Source organism: the organism of the source record quoted next, unplaced genomic scaffold, assembly GCF_019419815.1.
Source record: "Pyrus x bretschneideri cultivar Hongxiangsu unplaced genomic scaffold, Pyrus_bretschneideri_v1 Contig10, whole genome shotgun sequence".
In the NCBI taxonomy this organism is placed as follows: domain Eukaryota; kingdom Viridiplantae; phylum Streptophyta; class Magnoliopsida; order Rosales; family Rosaceae; genus Pyrus; species Pyrus x bretschneideri.
The window spans coordinates 9,412,056-9,436,455 of NW_025999391.1; the positions used below are offsets into that span (position 1 = coordinate 9,412,056).

Sequence of the window (24,400 nt, forward strand, 5' to 3'; positions counted from 1 at the left end):
ATAAAAGAATATCAAATTTTGGAGTTTGACAACAAGAGCTAAGGCAAGAAAAGAAAGACATTGCATAGAATGGAATAGAAAATTAAGCCTGAGGAGAACGAGCCATGGCCTCCTTCTCGTTGATCCTACCGACCTTTATTTTCCTTCTCTTGATTGTACTAAGGACTCCTAGAGTTCTCTTTCTCCAGTTGTTGCTCTTCAACCTTGACCTTGTTCGGGAGGATATGTGGTTTTTATGACTTAACAAAAAAAACAAATATTTCAGTTCAGAGATCACAAAACATACTTTAACAAACCAATGTGGTAACTTTAAGAACCAAATATTATGCATTCAATTACTGGAAACCGAAGAAGTTCATGAAAATGTAAAATGACAAACAGAAAGGAATCACCGCAAGCATAACCTCATTTCCAGAGTCCCTAAAGTATATAACACATAAAGATCTAGAGATACTATCTCATGCAATTAAAGTTATGATCTTTAAGCATACAAAATCTAGCGTTCAAGGGATTAATTCGGCTTGTCATCCTATTCTAAACTACCCTAGCTCAACATTATGATACTAATGGACCAAATATGATCCAAGATTTACGCTGAGCATAAACATAGAACTAGAATCCTTAAAAAAAACATAAAAGTACTAAAAGATCATCAAATTCAACAAAAATACTACCACATTTCATGACCCCCAAACACAGACAAAAGTCACAAAACCCACTAATGTGATAAATTTGGTAGTTTTCAATTATTAACCAAAACTTGAAACCGTAAACAGTAAACTTTTGACCCCTAAAAGCGGAGTGGTTTTTACTTTCTACCCATCGGCAAAGATTAAGCATCAAAAACACATGCAAGATGGAATCTTTGAGAAGCAGAAGAAAGCCTCTGAGGAAATGAGGATCAGGGAGTCACCATTTCAGGGGGCACTTCTAATCTTCTTCCATCATCACACTCTACCAACTTGCTCTTAATCATCTTTCTGCATAGCAGATACACAAGCAATGAAGCATTAACGAGGGTAAATTTGAAAAGTAAAGTAAATTTCAAGGACAAAAAAGGAAAGGAAAACTTGTGGCCTTAAATATGACAAGGCTGATGCTATCTACACACTCATTTTTACCTCTCACATAGCTTCTTAGATTTTGGTCATTGGATCGAATGAAAGAAGATCAATGGACAAAAAATCAACAAGGTGTGTAGGAGGTAAAAAAGTGTGTAAGTGTGTGTGTGTGTGTGTGTGTGTGTGTATAGCACTATGCATATGGTAAAGCCTCTGAACTGCTTAAAAGTATAGATTTTTACTCAAGAAGTTTTGTACTAGTGAGTTGCGATTTTTCAATGTATTCGAAACACAAACCAATATATTTACGTGTTATGGTAGCAAATTTTTGTCGTCTTCAATCTTGATGAAATTATGCCTACAAAACAAATAACACCTTTGATCAAGGACCTAAGCCACACACGCCTATGAAGTAGGGGTTTGGCCAATGGATCTTCGATACCTAAGTCAATTTCTGTTAAAAGAGTGAGTGTTCAGGCTTGTATGCATAGCAAAAGCTTAACAAAAATTGGTGGAGATGACATATTTTTAGAGAGGTGGTCGGCCTAGGTATAAGGTTTTGCCCTACACGTAGAGAGTTCCCATTAGTTAAGATTAGTCATTCCTAGGATGGATGAGGAAAGACTTATCCAAGATATTAATTAGGAGATAATATCTTGACATAATGATGGTAGCATCCTTGATTGATTGTGATGGAGATTCCTTACTTGTTCAAGGTGATTCTCAATTAGTAATGTATTAAAGATAGGATTTGATATAGTTGTAGTCAACTGCTCAAGCCTCCATGAATGTTAAACTGTGCGTGGAATATTTGCGGTCCCTGACTATTTAATGAGAGCAATTTTGTCTTCTTCAAATAAAAAAATAAAAATTCACATGCCGTCTACAAGACTTTTACTCCACACGTATTATAATATAAGTGAAAGAACATATGACACGTTTCCGAATGGGTAATGCTAGGGAATCAAAGTTTTAAACCAAATTTGTAAACCAAATAATATATCACCAACAGGAAATAAACACGTTGATCAATACGTAAGTAACTCTGGTTTGCAATTCATAACTTTCTTTTGACACACGAATAAAAAGTGAAAAGAACAGACACGTGTCGACTGTGGGGAAGATGCCCACAAAGCAAAAGCCCAAACAAATTAGCCCAAATGGTCTTCACATTAAGTTCTAATCCAAGACGGCCCATAACTGGAAATATAGTATTTGGCAAACATGTCTTCTTAAACAAAAGCAAAAAAAATAATGCTAGCAACCTTCTCATTTGCTTTCTTTATACAGACAAAAGTCCTACTGAAAAAATTTAAAAGACGACGACTAATGAACGTAGGGTCATCAGCACGACACTCAAACAAGACCGCTGATCAAACAAGCTCAAGCTCACAGGAACACAATACATCATAGTTTCCATCCCCCTTGTTTGCCTAATGTTCTTCGTAATCTAAGACCTTTCGTGTCAGGCCATCTCAAGCTCAACAACCTTGAGCGCATTTGATCATCATTCTGCTGAGAAAGTGCGATTGGCTTCAGGAAGAGTAGCGTCATATTCATAATCATTCTGAACTCTTCATGCTATCCATGGCGAAAAAGACACAAAAGCAAAGAAACTAGTCGTAGAATCAACTCGTTTGCTTACTCACTGTGAAAGATCACCAAGCTACTTCTTTTGAAAGTAGATAACGGAAAGTAAAGTTGTGAGGAATCCATTCAATTCCCTTCCAGATTCTTTTGTGTTGGAACTTCTGATTGTTTTTTCTTTGAAAATCAGGCATAAAATGCTCGATCATCTCTACCAAATCAGCGGAGCACAATCCTGAATCTTTTGCAAACGACTCCACAATTTTTGGAAGAAGGATTTTCTGTTCCTTGTGCACGAGGAAGTTCGATTGGATGTATTCCTCTTTCGCAGTTTCTAGCTCCTCAAACACTCCCTTGGATGTGTACATGCGAACCTGAATAACAACAGCAAATGCGATGTATAATGTATTAGAAGCTTATGGTTAAGAATAAAAACATCATGTGCAAAATGCAGATGGAGTAACAGCGTAGGTGTGTACCACAGGATCGGAATGGCTTCCTGAACAGAGTGCAAAATGCAGAAGAGGTTCAGGATGCTCAATTGCGTATGCTTTTCGGGCATCTCCAACCTTGAATTTTGTTTTCATGGAAAACAACAGCCGCAGCCACTGGTGGGAAATAAACACTGTAAGTCTAAACCAATAGGAATTGGTTATAAATGGTAAACTAGAAGAACGTGAACTAACAAGTTAATTGGTTTATATGGTATACCAGGAAATTAATAACAGGATACAATATGAACTAGTTTCTTCGGAAAGAGACATTACTTGTCCAGGACGGGGCAATCTGCATCCAAGAATGGATCTTTGTATCATGTCTACGCTTATGGTGTGGCCTCCTACATTATAAGCCGCCTGAAAAAAGTGAAAGCTTGTAAGAAGAATGGTGCACCATATCTTATTACAAAACTTGTGAGAGAAAGTTTGTTTACCTTGAGTGGCATTGAAACTCTTTTCAGATTATTCTGTGGAATCCCATATATCAAAAATGCCTGAAGATAGCAGATAACATGATTTGCATATGCGCAAAGACTCAAGGAAAATAGCAAAAGGAAAATAAAAATATTAAATCATCAGGTTATGTACTCTTTCGTGGCTGAAGAATCATACATGCATGACGAGCGCATTGTGCACGTTAATCCAAAAGGCCAACTTCTCCTCATGTTTCATCTTTCTGAGATCAACTCCTTCCAACCGATGGATAAGTGACCTGCACTTGCACAGTTTTCACCATCAAAATTCATACATGTTCTAACAAAAACCCTTCTGCGGAATTCAATTATAACCATGTTCCGATATGATCCAGAAATTCATAATAGCTGGACTGACAAATAGAATGATGAAAATCAACTAAGGGTTCAACATCAATCGGCGTACCTAAATTTTTTTAGTGTGAGTTCAACATCTTCTAACTTATCTGTATCCCTACAGATCCATTCTACCTTTAGCATTCTGCTATAGGGTCCACTCATTTCCTCTGTCCCTTCAGATTGCAAAGGCTTATCAAAATGTGAATGGAAAAATGGAATTTTTCGGCGTTTTGAGCTCCACTTTTCACCTTGACTGTGTGAAGAAAGGTCATATGTTGATGAAGATGTGATTGGAGAGCAAGAGTCATCATGATCGATGACAGGTGGATCTGCAAGTTCACAATATATGGCCGAAATGCACTTAATCATCTCCTCAGAAATGCTGTTTGGTGTCTCTGGAACATGATCAGAAAAATAGGTTTCATAATGTTCCATAGGATAGACACTTGTAGTTGCACTCTGAGATTGCTGCAGAGAAATACATTGAAACCACACATTAGAGGGACATAAAATTAGCAAGCAACTATAATAACTATTAAAAGAACAACGAAGGACAAATAAAAGGGAAATAAATAGCCTCCAATTGGTACATTTTCTCATATCCGTTACCTCTAGCATTGAGAAAGGTAAAGAGTGGTATGAGTCTACAGCTTTAGCTCGAGATTTTGTTCGAGGAGAAGTTCTTATGGAACAAGTTGAATGCTGAGACAATGAGGAATAGCAACGATGAATGCTTGAATCCAACAGTTTTTGTTGGTCCAATATGTCATTGCATTCCTTTAATAAATTTCCAGTTGAATGCCGAGGAGACAGAAGATCATTAGAGCTGGTGACTGCATTGTCATTTTCTGGTGTAACATCTTGTCCAGGAACTTCTGCGGAAACCCCTTTACGTGTGATTAATGGAGACGAATTGAGTCGTTCAGCCACATTAGATTCAGATGATATTTGTTGATCAAACGTTTTTCGGTACATAGAAAGAAGATGGCGCTCCAAGTGCACAACTTGTTGCTCTAACACTGCAATTTCCTTAATGAGGCCCGAGGTAGACTGAAGTCGAGGGAAAGGAAAATCAACTGATTATCTTAAAAATAGCAAAACTCTCTAGAATCATGACTAAAAAAATCATTTATTTGCCTTTTCTCAAAGAGTAATTATCATATTAGTGTCTAAGTTAACAATTTAAAACTTGTTCTTTCATCTTGATAGGTTTTACATCACATCTCCAAATTCTTTAGGAAACATACAAATAATATGGCATGGGAATTCCTTACAAACGAAGACTCGAAACGGAGGAGACACACCTAAACTGATAAAGTGCATCTAAAGCACATAACAGCCTACCTTAGGGAGCGAGTTTTCAATTGTAGCATCAGGTGACAACCGGCGATAACTCAATGCGTTCTCTAAAGCATGGCGTACCGAAAATTGGTTCTGCAATTGTTTTCGAAGATCCAAAATCTGCAAAAGAAAGAAACTGTAAATCATTGGATGCACACTATATATAATCAAAGAACACCTTACTTGTATTAGAAGCTGAAATATTTACCTCCTGACTTAAATAACTTTGAACATCAGAACTAGTGGGGTGCATCTTCATAGTTTCAAAGTACCTTCCCATTTCCTTGTATGGAACAAAACAGGATTACTTATAAGTAAAAAGAAAAGGGTAAATTGAGTAATGAACAGGAATTAATGCATGTGATTCCAGCAAGAAATAAGAGAGCTTTTTTTTACCACAGAATCTGACATTGTGTACTACTGACAGTGAGCTACTCTACTGAAAGAAAAAAAAAGTAAGAATTCCAAATAAAAACAAATAAATAAAACATTCAAAAAAAAAAAAAAATCTCTTACCATTTTCAATCTGTAAGGAGCTTGGAGGGCTTTATTCACTTCATCTTTCTCAAGTTTTCTTTTAACTGGTTCACTGTCAGTAAACAAAAGAACTTGTTAAAATACGCAACGAAGAAAATCGACAGTCTTTTGATAACCATTTTATTTTCTGTTTTTAATAACCGTATCCTTACTCCTGGAAAAACCAGTTCAGCTGTTGATAAAAATTGCAAGTCCAATTGGAAAAATTACCAAAAAAATTAAGGAAAAATTAACTTTGGATTACAGAAGAAGGATATGGAAAACTAAAAGTAGAATTTAAAAATAATGGTTAAAAAAAATAAAAAAAAACACACAGAAGAAAAAGCTACCTGTTGGAACGCTTGTGTTTTGAAACTCCCTCCATGAATTTGGACTTTACTTCCTGCATAGTAAGATCAAAACTTGGCTTGTCCACTTCCAAGGAACTCACTGAAACAGCATTAAATGCAGAAGAAGCCACACTTAAAAAATTGACAAGTGCCTGATCAGAAGAAAACCCAGCTGATAGAAACATCCAATAAACGCATTAAATGTGAAACAGTATAAAATCTGATTGGAAGAAACAAAAAACACAGTGAGAGGGTAGAGTGAGACTACTAACACATATGGGGTTTGTGGAAAGCTGAACCAAAAACTAGTTGCTGAGAGGAGGCCAAATATGTGTGTATGTTTCTAGCTAGCTGTATTATTTCATATCCCAAAAAATCTAGTTATTGACTTTTTGCTGTGGAGATCTAACTATAAATAAAGCTCATTTCGTAATGTATTTCGACAGTTCAATCATTTAATTTTTAAGTCTTCGTTCAAAGATTATGTTTACAAAAAATCACCCAAATCTAAACCATATGATCGTTGGATCAATATTAGTCATTTTAGTGTTTCTTTTCTAAATTGTATTTGTCAATTTTCTTAACTATATTTTAGAGTTATCTAATTTTTTTGTAAGGATGGTATGAATTGAAATACATATAATTCAGATTCTTGAAAAAATATTACGGAATGAATCTTACAAAATGTGTGTCAAAAAGTAAATTTAGTATGTAGTGTCTACTGGGGAGATGATTTTCGTACACTCCTCTTAGCTTCTTAAACATTCCTTTTTAGTTTTGACTGAAACTAAATAAACCAAACTTAAACAACAATCAAAATTAAACAAAAATGTATAAAAGACTGAAAAGAGTGTCTCTATTGTAGAAGATAGTGCTTAAAACAAAAGGGTGGTTGGTTGATTTTTTGACTAGCCCTTGTCATGGAAAGCAATGTTTTAGAGAGCTTTGGCAATGGTGAGCTTTTTGCATTGCATTAAAAGAAGTAAATCTTTATCTCATGGCTTTTGATTGAAGATGACGTGCTAAAGTTATGGAGAAGGAAAAATCTTCACCATTTACAGAAGGAACAAGGGGATAAAGAAAGAACTACCCTTTGTTAAGGCTTTATTTATTTATTTACATTTGGTAATGAGGAATTAGGGAATCAACTACAGGAGAATTCCAATGGTAGATGAAAATACTGTTTACCACTTAATTGGCAAGCGTATTGAAGAGAAACACTAACATTTATATTGTCGATATAGTTAATGAAAATTGTACATTGAAAGAAGTGTTTTGTTTATCCAAATGGTTTATAAATTATGCAAAACTCGCCAATATGGTTCCTCAACTCCAAAATCGCGACATCATCTTCATCATTTGATACTACACAACATTGCGCTCAACGTCACTTTGAATGGTTTTGAAGCTTATTAGTTTCGCCTGATTAAGGTACCACAAGTGATAAAACCTCAAAACATAGCTATGTAGCAAAAGAAAATTTACTTACTCCTACATATGTAAATGGTGGAAACGGTCTCACCAAAACACAATTAAAAAAAAAGGTGGTGTTTTCCACACACTCTTTTTAATCCCTCGCCCACCTCTTGTTAATTTCCGTCCTTTAATTTTCTTCAATTCATTTCATCCGATGCCCGGAATTAAGAGTAATGTGTGAAAAGTAAAAAAAAAATGTCTATGGATAGTACCATCCTATAAAGAAGAAACTATATGTGAAAAGGACTGGAACCAAAATTTGGTGGGATGCTACGTCTATGTATTGTCTGTTGGATCGATGCTTCCCTCACGTGTTAACTCAAAGATTAAGCAATTTGCTTTTACACGACGAACTTGGCTCCCAGAAATTGCAACCATGTGACCTTTAGGGTTTGTAAAGAATTAGATTACAACCCAAATGTTGACTTAGCCATACCAGGTCTACAGACTCTTTTGATTGTCATCTTACGTCATCTCCAAAGTTTCAAACAAATAGGTAGGCAAACCATATTTGATGAGTCATATAGGCAAAATGTTTGCCTAAACCATTAGAAATGCTTACTTTGTTTGCCTACACCATTAGAAATGCTCTTAGGTTGCTTACCTAAGAGAATTTCTTCTCCAAATTCTTAATCAAAAGTATTTTTAGTACTTCAGTCTATCATTCGATAGTCACTTTCAAGGAGTACTAATATATATATATATATATATATATATATATATATATAACTCCGTAGAAATTATAGCTTCGATGATAGGACATCTGTAGCTGGAGTTAACTTGGCTACTCAAATCACAAGGAGGAGTTTCTCTTCCAAACACTTTGTGACCAGCTTACGGACCATCGTATTTATGATTAAAACCAACCGTTAATATTATTAATCATTCTATTAAAATTAGCTCTGCAAAAAATCAATTAAAATCAATAAAGTCGTTTAGTCAATCAACTATAGTAAATAGATAGATAGTTCATAATACTTTTATTAAATTCATCTATTTGTTTTTTATATTGTTCGATGACTAAACAATCTCATTTTTATCTATGTTTTGTAAAGATGATCTTTACAGAATGATTAATACTATTAACAAATTCAATCATATAAGCATAAAGTTTTGTATATTATGTATAAAGCGTTTTGAAGAGAAATTCTCCCTTATTTTTAAATAGCCAAGTATTGTCCTTTATATATCTGCTTAGCCACAAGAGTTTGACTCTCATTGTGTCGTATCGTATGCACTTCATACAAATCCAATGAATTCATTTGTATATGCAAACATGAACGTAAATTTGTGATAAACTCAAAAGCTGTGCAAAAAGCCTTGACATGCAGACATCCACAATGCACAAAATAACCATTTTCTTATCAGCCTAAAGCTGTGAAGCATACAAAATGTGAGCTGTCCGACCAAGATGGAAGAGAATTAGTGGTTGGTCCATAAGCGAAAAGGGAGAAGCACTTAGAAAAAAAACCAAAAGCTATAAAACCTCAAAAGGGCTGAAAGGTGAAGGTCAAAGCTAAAACACCATGCATGATTGACATGAAACGACTGGCATTCGTGGGCTTTCCATTGTCCGGCTAGCTCCTTTGCAGGAGGAATTTTTGTTACTGTGCAAAACCATTTTGTCCAGTCAAAGATTTGCATGTTGCTGCCAAAAGCTTCTTGCCTTTGTTTTCGCTTTTTGGGAAGGGTGCTATACAGTAGACACACTACATATGTGAAGCAAATTGCACAATTCAACCTAATTGTAATCCAATCTAGGGTTTTTCTACAAAACATATGGGAACCAGAGGTGTTTGAATGGCTTCATTAACTGAGACTATCAAAATTTACTCATGCAAATCTACTAAATACACTACTACTGCATGGATGATGCAACGATAAGTTATCGAATTTTCGTTGAAACGAACACAACACTAGTACATAATGTGCAGAGAAGTTAAAGTGTGAATTTACAAAAATGCCCTTCAAGGCAAAAACATTGACTTTTGTTGACCACATTGTTGTGTCACGTAAGATCCATTTTCTTGGCGTATCCTTAGAGTGCTCATCGCTACTAACGCATGGGCGCAAGCATAATCAAAATTGGAGCTAAGATGGAGATTTTACAGACCTACGAATGTAAAGGGCAATTTGGTAATTTTACGTTGGGAGATATTTTGGGTGTGTTGTTTTGTGAGATGTGGGGCCCACACCCCACTTCTACTTCTGTCACGTGTCCTCCCCCTCCCTAATTCTTTCTCTCTCTAGAAGTCTTTCTCTCTGAAACTCTCTCTTTTTCTTATTCCCTCAGCTTCATCTCATCTTTCTCTCACCTCTCTTTGTCACTCCCTCCCACTCTCTTTTTCTTCTTCCCTCAACTCCATCTCATCTTTCTTTCACCTCTCTCAGTCACTCCCTCCCACTCTCCGACACACACACACAAACACGACGACGACACCATCTTCACTACCATCATGGCTCACACTCTGGTGACCCCCACCACCATCTGGACTTCCTCATCACAACCCTTGACAACTGAGGCTTATCCTCCTCTCTCTTTCTCACGCATAGTGGCGCTGCCACTGTTCAAAGGATTCTCCGATGAACCCTCATCGTCTCCGACGACGATGAGCTTTGAAAACCCTCCCAAACTTCCTAGATTTTGTATTAAGGCATGATTAGGATAGTTTTGACATGCGTGGGATAGTTTTGGATGCAGAAATACCTCAGGGGGAACTTCCCCAGTTTTTCAGCTAATCCGACAACTTTGAGCTTTTTTTCGGCCAACTCCGGCCAAGATCGAGGAAACCAAAGGTACATTTCGATTCCTTGTCTCCTGGGCTTTAATTTGATATATTGAGCTGCAAAGTTTGGTTGAGATTTGAGCTCGATCAGAGACCGAGAATTTCTCGGCTAAGAATCCGACCTTTTTCTTTGTTGGGTTTGGCGACCCACGAACCTAACCGAATTGACCAAACGCGTACACTAAAAACCTGATCCATGTAACCAGCCCAACCTAATTGGATCCAACTAAGCCTCGTCAACTAACTCGGCCCAAACCTTAAGCACATTAACTCTAGCCCAAACCCAACCCAGCAACCCAAAACCCAGGATCCGGTCCGACCCGAACCTGAATTCCAGATTTCTGGTCCGGGCGTGGGCCAACACATGCGCTGGAGGTACCGTGCTCCACCGCCATCCACGGTGACATCAACAACTTTTCTAGTGAACTTTTCGACGACCCATCTCTGCATGTGGCAGCGTGTGGGGGAACCCGAGGCCCTTCCTTAGGTTTTTCAACGTGCTGAATCCGAAGCCATTGTCTGTTTTCCCAGATTCGACCGTTTTAGTAGTGCTTTACTAAATGGCCTCTTTATGTGTTTAGGTGCGTCGGTGGGAAATGACATCATTCTCTTAAGTTCACGCGGCTTTCGGGCAACAAAATATCTATGAGTGGACCCCTTCTTAATTGCATGTTTTTATAAAATATTAGGTTTGCATGCATTTCATATTTCATGATTTGAGTATGTTTTATATTATATTTTTACGGATTTCTATAATTATGACTTGAGGAGAATTTATGAATTAATTAAATTGCTTTTAAGGAAGTATTAATGATTTATCGAATTGACATTTTACTAAAGGTTATGAATCTTTGGATTTACGTATTTGCAATTCTCTGGATTTACGAATGTGAATTATCATGTATCTATGTGTTGAGGCTTTGAGCTTTTGAGCTCCGGTGATTGGATATGAGTTTTGAGGTATGTTTTCGGTACTTAGATATGGGTTATCATACATCACATACACACAACCGGGTATGCAGATGTCTATAGCCATAGGACACAATTGATGATATTGATGACATATGCCCAGCTTCACTAGCCTGGGGCTAGTGTCAGTGTGATATGTTATATGTATATGTTTCTTCTTCGGCGTAACTCGAAGTCATACAGCTTCACCTTCGGGTGATGGACCCCCCATTTATTCTCTGGCGTAACCCAGAGTCATACAGCTTCACCCTCAGGTGATGGACCCACTACATATACATATATATGTTATATCATCTTCTCTGGCATAACCTAGAGTCGTATAGCTTCACCTTTGGATGATGGACCATGGTTTCTTCACTAGCGTAACCAGTGTCATACAGCTTCACCTTTTGTGATGGTTATGCCTTCGGGCCACTATGATACCCCTAGTGAATACATCATTAATGAGATTACGGATTTGCTTTTGGGCGGCGACAGCACCAATATTGAGCATTGTTTTACAAGTACATGTTTTATGAACGTTTTTCATTGTATGCTAGAGTTTTTTGAAAACCTATTATGTAGTATTATATGTGTTTTCAAAATAGGGGATTGGTATGGTCATAAATAAAATGGTTTTCTTTTATTATTATTATTATTATTATTATTATTATTATTATTATTATTATAAACTTTGGTCCACTCACCTTTTCTGTTTTTGCGCCCCTTCAGGAGTTAGAATCGAGGCACATAATCCCGATGTCAGGGCAATTCCGTGTAGGGATCTTCGAGTTTTCCCAGTATAGGATCCATTCCTTTGTTCAAACCTTTTTTTATAATAATTCTTTCACATTATTCTTGAGTAGTTGTATGATCTGAACACGGTTCTGCATTAGTATATTCTTTCTAACCACATATTTTAATTTGCATGCATGTTTAAAATGGCTTCATCACCCGTAGGTGTTAGCCAATACGTGTCTATCCTGATATTTGGGGATATCAAGGTCGGAGCATGTCAAATTGAGTTTGACAAAAAGTACATAATCAAAAGCATGATATATATGAAAGTTTGTTTTACAACGAGTAACACCGAATGCATATTTATAAATTTAACCAAAAGAAAGTGTAAGAAATTAATTCACAATGTTGAGATGATTTGCATATTAGCCTAAATTCAAGGGACAAATGGCCGTTATAGTCGAGTTTGCAACTTCATGATGACCTTGGCATAAACAAACAAAAAACCCTTTTTTTCTGGGAGAACTCTTATCAAAGAAAATTATTAAATTATGTGACCCCGAAAATTTTTATTTTATTAAAATATAGGTGGTTAATAAATTTTGGAACTAAAACCAAGACCCAAAAGTAAAATACAGGAAAAAAATTAAGAATTGTTGTAGGCCTATTTGATTGAACGATCTAGGGTTTAGAGAGAGAGATGGGAGCCAGCCACAATAAGAGAGAAGAGAGATTGATTTAATTGTAAGGTGTGTTTGATTCACCCCATTGTGCCTTTATTTATAGTACTAGAATAGGTAAAAAAAATTCCCTTTAGGATTACAACATTTAATAGGTAATCTAGTCCTAATAGGAATATAAGATACTTTCACATATCTCCTAGGATTTACACAATCACATTCCTATTCTAAATATGACTGCAACACTCCTCCTTGAGTATGTAAATACTCAACAAACCATTGCATCAGATTTTCAGCAGATAAGGTAGAATAGTTGATGAAGTCATTGGCACAATGGGTGATCACGAGTCTCAAATTTAAATGAAGTATGCATTTGTAGTAAAACTCACAAAACATTGCTATGGTAAAACCCAAGGCATGGGGAAAACCCATAGACTAATGAGAAAAGTGAGAAGTATGCATAATGTCTTTAAACAAACGTCAAATTGGACAAAGGTAGAGAACTCAACGGAATATGATCATCCCAGGATGAGTGCCTCATTAAAACCTCGTTAGGTAGCAAAAACTCAGTGGGAAAAATGCTCTTAATCGTAGGAAAAAAAAAAGTACATTAAGATCATGTGAGTATACTTGTAGATACTCCCCCTGAGTTAGACATAACTTCTAAATAAGAGAACTACAAGCGATTCAACTCAGATAATTTACACATATCAATTCCTTGGACAAGCTTCTAAAAAGTAGACTTGGGCAACAACTTGGTGAAAAGATTGACCAGGTTGTCCTGTGAACGGATTTACTTGACTTCAATGTTATGATGCTGCTGCTGATGTGAATAAAAGAACTTCGGCGTTATGTGCTTGGTGTTGTCTCCCTTGATGTATCATTTCTTCAACTTCTCAATACATGTGCATTGTCTTCAAAGATCGTCGTAGGAAAGTCAACGACTGATGTAAGACCACTAGTGCTTCGAATGTGTCCTATAACTTCTCTCAGCCAAAAAACACTCATGTGATGCTTCATGTAGGGTGAGAATCTCAGCATGGTTAGACGAAGTTGCTACTAGCGTTTGCTTGGTAGACATCCAAGATATAACGGTGTGCTCTATATGGGTCAAACAGATATCCAGCATGTGCGTAACCAACAAGGCGAGAATCAATCCAAGTACCATAGGGGGCGGCAACATTTGGAGATTCGCGGGTATAGAACAAGCCCAAATCCGTTGTACCTTTGAGGTAGCACAAAATGTCTTTAACACCATTCCAGTGCATGCTTGTGGGCGCATTGCTGTATTTAGCCAATAGATTCACAGCGAATGAGATGTCAGGTCTAGTGCACTGAGCCAAGTACAATAAAGCCCCAATTGCAATTAGGTAAGGAACTTCGGGTTCTAAAATCTCTTCCTCATCCTTCTTTGGATAGAAGGGATCTCGTTGAGCATTTAGAGTCCGAACGATCATGAGTGTACTCGAAGGCTTCGTTTTATCCTCATTAAAATGATGCAACTCCTTTTGGGTGTAGTTCAATTGGTGTACTCAGATTTCATCCGAACAATGCTCGATCTCCAAGCAGAGGCAATATCGAGTTTTCCCAAGATCTTTTATCTCAAATTCTAATTTCAAGTGTGCATCAATTTCCTCAAGCTCTGCGGGAGTCCCAACGAGATTCATGTCATCGACATAAACTGCAATGATTGCAAATCCGGAATGTGACTTCTTTATGAACATGCATGGGCATAGTTCGTTGTTCACATAACCTTGACTTGTCAACTATTCACTCAGACGGTTATACCACATCCGCCCGATTGTTTCGATCCGTAGAATGACCTCCTCAACCTAATTCTGAAAGTGTTTCATGGTCTAGAACTATTTGAGCCATTCAATGGAAGTCCTTCTGGAACTTTCATGTATATTTCCATATCTAGATCCCTATAGAGATACGCGGTTACCACGTCCATAAGTTGTATATTCAGTTTTTGGAAACTACCAAACTGATTAGGTAGCGGAACGTTATAACATCCATTACGGGGGAATACGTTTCCTCATAATCAATCTCAGGGCGCTGAGAGAAGCCTTGCGCTACGAGGCGTGCTTTATATCGCATTATTTCATTCTTTTCATTATGCTTCCTCACGAAAACCCACTTGTAGCCAAAAAGCTTCACGCATGGTGGTGTAGGAACGATAACTCCAAATACCGTACGTTTCGCGAGCGAATCAAGTTAGACCTGGGTTGCTTGTTTCCAATTTGACCAATCGGTTCTACGTCGACATTCATTAACGGAATGTGGTTCAATGTCATCACTAAGCATGATGTCAATAGCTACTGAGTACGAGAATGCATCCTCAACCATCATCTTATTCCTATTCCAAACCTCATCCAATATTGTGTAGTAAACCGAAATTTCACGATTCTCGAGAGACCAGCATGTTTCATCTGAAGCATCACCGTAATCTAGAATAACCTCATGTGTTGAAACAGATGAGTGAATGATGGTCGGATTCAAACTAGGGTTACTAATTGGTGACATTTTCCTCTTCCAGGGTTGTGAATCCTTTGAGCCAAAGGGTCTACCACGCTTTAGGGTCGGAGTAGGTGATTGGCTAGCCACCAATATACTTTGCCGCGTGGAGGGTGCGGCCTCCCCACCTTCGGGGACGGTCCAGCCTTCCCAGGTGGGTTGTTGACGTACGCGGGTACATCTATCCTTGTAGGTATGTTTGCAGCGGGTATACACCTTAGCTACATCATTAAAAGCATCTGGCATGCTTTGAGCAATGCTCTGAAGATCTATAATTCGTCGCACCTTAGTTTCAGACTGGGCAGTGCGGGGATCTAAATGAGACATAGTGGGGGCATACCACAACAATTCGCAACCTTCTACGATAACATTAGCATGCTTATCTCCCCCTAACGATGGGAAAACTGTCTCATCAAAGTGACAATCCGCAAAACATGCGGTAAAGAGATCTCCTGTCAAGGGTTCTAAGTATCGAACAATTGATGGCGAATCATAACCGACATAGATTCCCATTTTTCTCTGAGAACCCCTTTTTGTACGTAGCAGCGGCGCTATTGGCATATAAATTGCGTACCTAAACACCCGTAAATGCAAGACATTAGGCTCGTATCCAGTGACTAACTGTAACGGTGCATGTGGTTCAGTAGCAGTGGTCCTCAGGCAGATCAACATAGCTGCGTGCAATATTGCATAAGCCCAGGCAAATATTGGCAGTTTGGTTCTCATAACTAAAGTCTGAGCTATCAATTGAAGGCGCTTTATGAAAGCTTTTGCCAGGCCATTTTGAGTGTGAACATGGGGTACAGGATGTTCCACATCAATCCCTACTGACATGTAATAATCATCAAAAGTCTGTGACGTAAACTCTCCAACATTATCCAGTCGAATCAACTTGATCGGATAATCAAGGTGGTGAGCCCCTAGCTTAATGATTTGAGCTAGGAGTTTAGCGAACGCAATGTTGCGTGTGGACAACAAGCAAACATGTGACCATCGTGTCGATGCATCAACCAACACTATAAAGTATCTAAATGGTCCGCAGGTTGGTTGGATAGGTCCACAAATGTCCCCTTGAATCCTCTGAAGAAATTTAGGGGGGTAGTGAATAATCTTTGTATATGAGGGTTAAGTATTCAACTTCCCTAAAGAACAAGTTTTTCATGGCAGAAGTCCAACATAAGTATGTTACTTATGCCAGTGTGAAGATTTGAGGATATGGTGCATCATGTCACGTCTAGGATGTCCCAAACGGTCATGCCAAAGCAACAAAGTGTCCTAGAACTCAGGCATAGGGCCGGCCACACTGTGGTCTTCTATGCTGCGAATGGTTGTGATGTACAACTCACTCGGCAAGCATTCCAACTTCTCGTGAATATACTTCTAGCCATATTCATAAGAAGTGATACAAAGAAATTCAGAACCATGATCTTCAGTGGTTTAAAGATGATATTTATTATCTCGAATATCTCTAAAACTCAGCAACGTTCTTCCGGAACATGGAGAATAAAGTGTTTCCTTAATAGTCAGAATTGTACCATTGGACAACATGATACGTGACTTTCTGTATCCTTCAATCAGGTTGGATGAGCCTAAGAGAGTTGTCAAATGAGCTTTCTTGGGTATGAAGTTAGTAAAACAGTGTTTTTCACGCAATATGGTGTGCGTGGTTGCATTATTTACCAGACAATTAACTTCCCCACTAGACATACCTAGAAACAAATTGATTAAAATGGTCACATGCATAGATATAAGTCCATTCATTCAATTAAGCAATTCGAGAGAATAATATCCATTCAAATAACAATCCATAATTCAAAACAAACCAAAACCAAACAAATTATTCCAAATACATAGGAAAATTGTTCAAAATTAAACCATAAACCTAGCAAAATAAGGGGGTAGGGCTGGCCACTCCTAGTGGGTTCGGCCACTAGGGGTAAACACCCTAAAAACATGTCTAATTTATTCATCCATAGGCGCTGACGCCTCCTGAAAATTTGATATCTTCATTGATGTAGTTGCATATTTCAGATGATCCACATGTGCAAAGTTAGACTCACAACGGGAATGATACTTGGCAATAACCTCAGGGGAAGCTTGGCATACGCGTGACCAATGATTCCTTAATCCACAGCGATAGCACATGTCCAGTTCAATAGAAGTAGGCTGAACGGGAGCTTTGCCCTTGTTCTTGAAGTTTAGGGCCTTAGGGGAGAATGGTGGACGTTGCTGGGTCACATTTTTTCCCTTGGGTGTGGCACTCTGTTGATCTTGGGCCTGTGGTTGGACTTGTCACCCATTGCCACGGCCACGACAATTCTTTCGTCATTGATAGCTGCTGGAATAGGTCGCATACGCTCTAAGCGCGGCGTTCAAGCCAGTGGGTCGAGCTTGATGATTCTTCATTAGAAGCTGGTTCTGCTTTTCAACGAGAAGTAAAACAGAGATCAAATATGAAAACGTGGTGAATTTTGGTGCCTATATTGTTGTTGCAAGACAATATTGGTGGCATGGAAGGTCGAATAGGTCTTCTCCAGCAGATCTTATTCAATTAGTTCCACTTTGCAGAATTTGAACAAAGAACGGATTCTACAAACTTCAGAGTTGTATTCATTCACAGACTTAAAGTCTTAGAAGCGAAGATACTGCCAGTCGTGTCTTGCTTCAGGCAAGTATATGTCTTTGTGGTGATCGAAATGGTCAGCCAGAGCAAGCCAGATGGTGTGTGGGTCTTCCTCACTGAGATACTCAGTCTGTAATGCACCATGGATGTGTCTTCAAATGAAGATTATTGCAGTAGCCTTTTGAGCTTCGTCAATAAGTTTGTCAGTGATAGGTGCCTCGATGGTGGCTCTAATGCCCTTTGCAGTTAAATGGAGCTTCACGTCTTGAACCCACTTTAGATAGTTTCTTCCAGAGACTTCTAGAGCAGAGAAATCGAGCTTGTTCAAGTTCGACATGTCCCTAAAACAAAGGGGAAAACCTGAGTAGTCATATGGTAAGCCATAGACATATATCGTAGAACATATAGGTTCTATAGACTTGTATTGGTTTAATTTATGCATGAAAACTACAGGTTTCATGTGGTATGTTTTGAATGAAAACTTTGGGTTTCAAAGGCACTAAATTTGAAATTATAGGTTCAATTTAGTTTTATGAACAATTAGTTCATAATGAGAGGTTCCTGCAAGAAACACAGAATGCAATATACTAATTTGAATATAGTGGATTTGAGGTTCTTCAAGAACTCAAGTGTGAGAGCTTCGTTACTACGAAAATATGTGACGGTTCAAAGTATAAAAATAAATGATTGAATCGTTAATGTCCAAAAGTGATCTTTAGGTCAATAATTTTGGATTCATTATCAGATTAATGGATCGCATGTCACTTTTAATTAATTCAATAAATCGGACCATACGGGGTCGATTGTAGAAGCTAGATAATATTAAAATAATATTTTTGGATCAAATATATAGCCCTAAAATAATTTGGGCTTGATGCCATGGGTAAAAGGCACAAGTTGGGTGTCTTAAGTATAAGGCAATGCCCAAAAAAAAGACCTCGGGTCATGGCTGCAGGCCACGGGGTGGAAGAAATCCCCCAGCCACAGCTGGGTTTTCATTTGGGCCAAAAGAGGGTGCACGGGACAAGGCCCAGCAGGAGCTGGCTTTGTGGGTGATGCACGGGAGGACAAAAACCCAACCCCATGGACTGGCATGTGGGTTTGAGTGAAGGCTCAGCCTCAAAAAGGCTAGTGTCATGGCTGTGGGCCAATGCAGCAGGATGGGCATGGGACTTCAGGTCCTGCCGAGGTGAGTGCCAGGCCGAGGCCTGGTGGTTGCTTCCACAGTGATGGTGTGGTGGTATGCCGCACCATGTCCAATCCCCTTTTTTTTTTTTTTTCAAAAAGTCCTTTAGGGTTTAGGAAAAACCCTAAATATGCTTCTAATTTATTTGTATAGTTTGACTCACAAATTCCACATAACAATTTAGTTGTGTGATGCATGAAACAAATATATATATATATATATATATATATATATTGAAAGGAAAATATAAACATAGAGCGGTTCATGCATCATGGGGAATGTTTTCATGTTTTGTGGACATTTCAAATATCTTCTTTTATTTTAAGCATACCTGATTAGCAGAAAACGAATAAGCCTTTAAATTTGGTGGATGATAGCCTCCTTCTACGATGCGTCAATTCCTCAGCTTCTGGCAAGAGCATGCTAATAACGTGTTGTCGGCCTATTTGATTGAACGATCTAGGGTTTAAAGAGAGAGGGGGGAGCCGGCCACAATAAGAGAGAAGAGAGATTGATTTAATTGTGAGGTGTGTTTGATTCACCCCATTGTGCCTTTATTTATAGTAGTAGAATAGGTAAAAACATTTCCCTTTAGGATTACAACATTTAATAGGTAATCTAGTCCTAATAGGAATATAAGATACTTTCCCATATCTCCTAGGATTTACACAATCACATTCTTATTCTAAATATGACTGCAACAAGAATAACAAATTTTGCAATCTTTGAGACATTAATCTAATTTGAGAGACTAAATTTTCAAATTAAATTTGTAAATTAGATGTTGTGGATGTTGATGATTGAATTATTATTGAAGTATTGATTAACGTGCTTATTTCTTATTAGTGACACATCATTTGATTTATAAATTTGATATTAAAATTTGGTCTCCCCTACCCTTTGAGAAAGGGTAATGCTAGGGAGACCGGGGATTGACCACATTATCATTACTGGAAATATAGGTTTTTATTTTTTTTTTATTTTTTTTGTTTGAGTTTAGACCTAATATGTCTGAATTAAGGTTTCTTATTGTTTTCTCTATAAACATAATTTGTAGTTTAGTATGAAAATCAAATTTTGTTTAAATGTAGTCTATTCGAATTATGTAGTTTTGTCGGTCGTATTTCTCTGTTTTCAATAAATAAAAATATTCGTAGTTTTATATTTGTTTGTTCGTCTCTAATTTTCAACTTCTTTGTGTCCCTACAAGTTTCTTTTCTTTGTTTTAGGTTAGAAGCAATCTTCAAGACTTCTTTTACCAATTGATTATGCAAATTACACTTCTTTTGTACTCTCTTTTTGCCTATATTTTTAAACTCGAGAATCGTAATGGTAAATGTGAGTTAATTTGTTAGCCTCAATTGTTCATGCACATACTAACTGTTAAGGTAAATTACACAAAACTACCTCAACTATTGGTCTCACGACACTATCATACCTCATCTTTTAAAATTGACAAGGTTATACCTCATCTTTAGAATTTGGTCCAATGTTATACCTTCCGTTAGCTTGGCCGTGAATTTCTCAGTTAAATGCTGATGTGGCTTGATTTGGGATCCACTTTCTATTAAAATATTGGATAAATTATACTTTACCACCTCAGGTTTGAGGCCTATTACAATCTCATACAACATCTTCAAAACATTTCACTTTCATACCTCACGTACTATTTTATTTCAATATAATACATCCATTACATTTTCCATCCATTGATCCGTTAAGAGCTGACCTGGCGGCCATATTTGTGCCACGTGGCTACCAAATTTATTCCACGTGGCACAAAAATAATTTTTTTTTCATTTAAAAAATTATAATGATTTACCCTAAAAAAAAAAAACACAAACTGAAACCCACCTCCCCACAAACAAACCCAGAAACCTTCCCTCTCCTCCACTCTTTTCACCCCCTCCCATCCAAAAACACACCCCACTTCTTTTTCATGCACTTTGCATTTCTATGCTGCTTCCCATCTTCTCCATCCCCTCGCCGATCAAATCCAACAATCCAAAACCCCCCAACTTTTCTCTCCGCACCCCAAAACCCACTCTTCCCACCCCCCCCCCCCCCAAAACCCTCACTCCACACCCACAAATTCCCAAATGGACCCTCACCGACCTCGTCACACAGTCAACGACCCTAAGGTCTGACAAGTCAGGTTATTCGCCTTGCTCGACCCTATCGCCTACTGTCTCCAACTCATCCTCCAATAACTCCCTTTCTCTGGTAATGATCCCCCCGTCACGTCACTCTTCCGATACCAGCTGTCTGGTTCTTTTTTCTGCAATTCCCGCCTCACCGACCCACCGAGAGTCTGTGCTCGTTGAGAGTTACAACAACTCTTCTGAGCTCTTCCCCGCCTTTCCTCCTATTGCATCGTTGTCGTATGGAATTAAGATAGGGAATGGTGAGTTCCTTAACGACGTCGTCATGTCACCGAGTCGAACATTCAGAATAGTAAGAGCAGCTAGGGGTTTGACAACGTCTTCTTCGTTTCCTAGTGGAGGGTTCGAATTTGAAGACTACCGTGAAGGTGAGTAGCGTCCCCGCGAGTGGGTTGATGACTGTCTCCATGGTCAAGATGCCTTCTGGGATTTCTGGTAATTGTTGATTGTTGTTCAATTACTTTGATTTGATTTGGGGGGTTGCGGGGAGGTGGGTTTTAGTTTGTGTGTGTGTGTGTGTGTGTGTGTGTGTGTGTGTGTTTTAAGGGTAAATTATTATAATATTTTAAATGAATAAAAAAAAAAAATTTGCCACATGGCACAATTTTGGCAGCCACGTGGCATAAATGTGGCCGCCACGTCAGCTCTTAACAGATTAATGGATGGAAAATGTAACGAATGTATTATATTGAAATAAAATAATACGTGAGGTATGAAAGTGAAATGTTTTGAAAATGTTGTATGAGGTTATAATAAACCTCAAACGTGAGGTGGTAAAGTGTAATTTACCCTAAAATATTAAAAAATAATAATTTACCCTTAAAAATAAAATAAAAAAACAAAAACAAAAACCCAAACACCCATCTTCCCCGACCCCTTCCACTTCCCTACAACCCCCAACCCCTTCCCCACCCACGCCATCATCTCCCCCCCAAACCTACCTCTCCCCGCCCTTCCTTGCAACCTCACCGTCCTCCATCTCTTCCCCTCTTTCGTCAAGTTCTGGAAACCCAATGCCTCCACCGCCACACCTCCAAATCCTTCCGTCTAAGTTTTGACCTTATCCAAACCCCACAAGAAAACAACATCTTTGAATCCAAACCAAAATCAAACACCTTGGACAAAACAGCCGGCAAACTAACCTTTTATCTGTCCACTTTCGATCCGATTTCCAGGGAAGGAGGGGAGTAGGCGGAGGGCGTGCAAGGGCCTGGGCGGACTTGATGAAGGAGGGGAGAAGCTGGAAGACGGTGAGGTTAGACTGGTTGGCCATTGATTCGGCCTCAGAGGCTTCGATTACGAATCTGGGTCGGTCCATTTCGGGGAGAGGGGTGGGCGGCAGAGAAGGAGGAGGTGGGTCTGGGGGGTGATGTTGGCGTGGGTAGGGAAAGGGTCGGGGGTTGCAGGGAAGGGGAAGGGATCTGGGTTTTGGATTTAGGTTGCAAGGAAGGGGAAGGGGAAGGGGTCGAGGAAGCTAGGGGTTTGGGTTTTTTTTTTTTTTTTTTTTTTTTATTAATTTTTTAATAGACAGTGGGTCTCAGATCAAGCCACGTTAGCATTTAACTGAGAAATTCACAGCCAAGCTAGCAGAAGGTATAACATTGGACCAAATTCTAAAGATGAGGTATGACATTGTCAATTTTAAAAGATGAGGTATGATAGTGTTGTGAGACCAATAATTGAGGTATTTTTGTGTAATTTACCCTAACTGTTATTGGTAATATAAGCCTTATAACGAAACTTGCGCATAATACAGTACCGAACGACTCGGATAATTAACAAATGTGGACCGTTAATGCAAGTATAGTCCTCCTGAACATCCAAACAAATTACTCATCTACCTTGCAAATGCATATTTGGATCCAATTTTATTTCTTAGGCGAAATGGTCAACTGTGTGTTGTACTATAATGCTATATGATATAAATGCAGTTTAGTCTTGTAATGTAATTAAGGAAGTTTCTCTAATTTGTGATTACCTAAAAATTAAGTTAATTAACATCTATAATTTAATCATTGTCTTTACAAGCAAACAAATTAGAAGTCACAAAGATGCTTGGATTTCACATATCGATGGGGTTGCAAATTGTAAAATTTAGAAAGAAAAAAAACATTTATAATCTCGAGCAAGCCAAATTATCCATGTCCAAAGAAACTAACAGACATGCTTACATTTCTCTTAAAATTTAAAGCATTGGGTTCTGCTTCTAATCACACATTGTTTAATTAGAAGCTAACAAAAATACTGCAAAAACCAAGGTCATTAAAATTAATGCAAAGAGATGCTGCAATGAAAAGGTGAAATTTCGAAAGATGCATTTGTCTGTGTCCATATAGGATTCTGTGTTCAATTAAAATAGTCACTATGGTTTTTGTTTAACATTTAGAAGGTCAATGTACAGAAAAATAGAAAGTTCCCTCACTTTATAATATTTAAGATACAATCAATGGGAAAAACGATACTAATGCATTGTTAAGTTCTATATTTTGGTGTATACCATACACCGAAAGAGCGGACGTGCGGCTAAAGAACTAATAAATAGAGATGCAAAGGTTAAAGATTTCGGTGTATAATATATTCTATATTAGAAAATCTCGTTGTTTTGATATCCAATCTAAATTAGAGGGAAGGAAATTCACACTCAAAAATATTAATAGTACGTCGGTTTTAACCAACTTGGTTACGTCTAAATCTGCAACAATGTATTGTAAAGTTGTTATCAAAATAATATGCGCACAAATCAATCTGACTTCTATTTTAAAATATTAATCTTTCTTCTGTGAAAACAGGGTAATGCAGTAAACTACAGGCTAAAGATAATATTTTCAAATGAAATTAGATATAAAAAGAATATATCTTGAGCAGCAATGAAGTTCAAAACTATACATTGCAAACACATGCAGGGTGAGGTTCCCCGTTCCCCAAGGGACCGGTACCAAATTAAGTTTTGTTTTTTGGTCAAGCCAATGAGGCATCGTCCGAATTGTTTAGGGCTCTTCTTCTTCTAATCCTGCCTCTTATTTTACAGACAACATTTTAGCTTCTTTTCATTTTAAAATGCAATGGCAGAACAAACACCAAACTAGAACCTATACATTTTACTCTCCTTATACATAACTT

The 24,400-nt window shown here is 37.9% G+C and overlaps 1 protein-coding gene across 2 annotated transcripts; it reads right to left on the bottom strand.

Moving 5' to 3' along the window:
- Positions 1–2,212: 2,212 nt before the first annotated feature.
- Positions 2,213–6,571, bottom strand: LOC103964170. Of its 2 annotated transcripts, XM_048568791.1 has the most exons (12): positions 6,437–6,571; positions 6,165–6,336; positions 5,815–5,887; positions 5,507–5,581; positions 5,302–5,418; positions 4,567–5,007; positions 4,025–4,425; positions 3,758–3,857; positions 3,580–3,639; positions 3,416–3,502; positions 3,128–3,256; positions 2,213–3,022 (listed from the first exon to the last, which is right to left on the bottom strand). In XM_048568791.1, the coding sequence occupies exons 1-12, from the start codon at positions 6,438–6,440 to the stop codon at positions 2,720–2,722; spliced, it is 1,962 nt and encodes a 653-aa protein (XP_048424748.1). In that variant the 5' UTR covers positions 6,441–6,571; the 3' UTR covers positions 2,213–2,719. The 2 variants fall into 2 exon arrangements, with proteins under 2 accessions (XP_048424748.1, XP_048424745.1); XM_048568788.1 differs by lacking the exon at positions 6,437–6,571 and having other exon boundaries at positions 6,165–6,395.
- Positions 6,572–24,400: the final 17,829 nt, after the last annotated feature.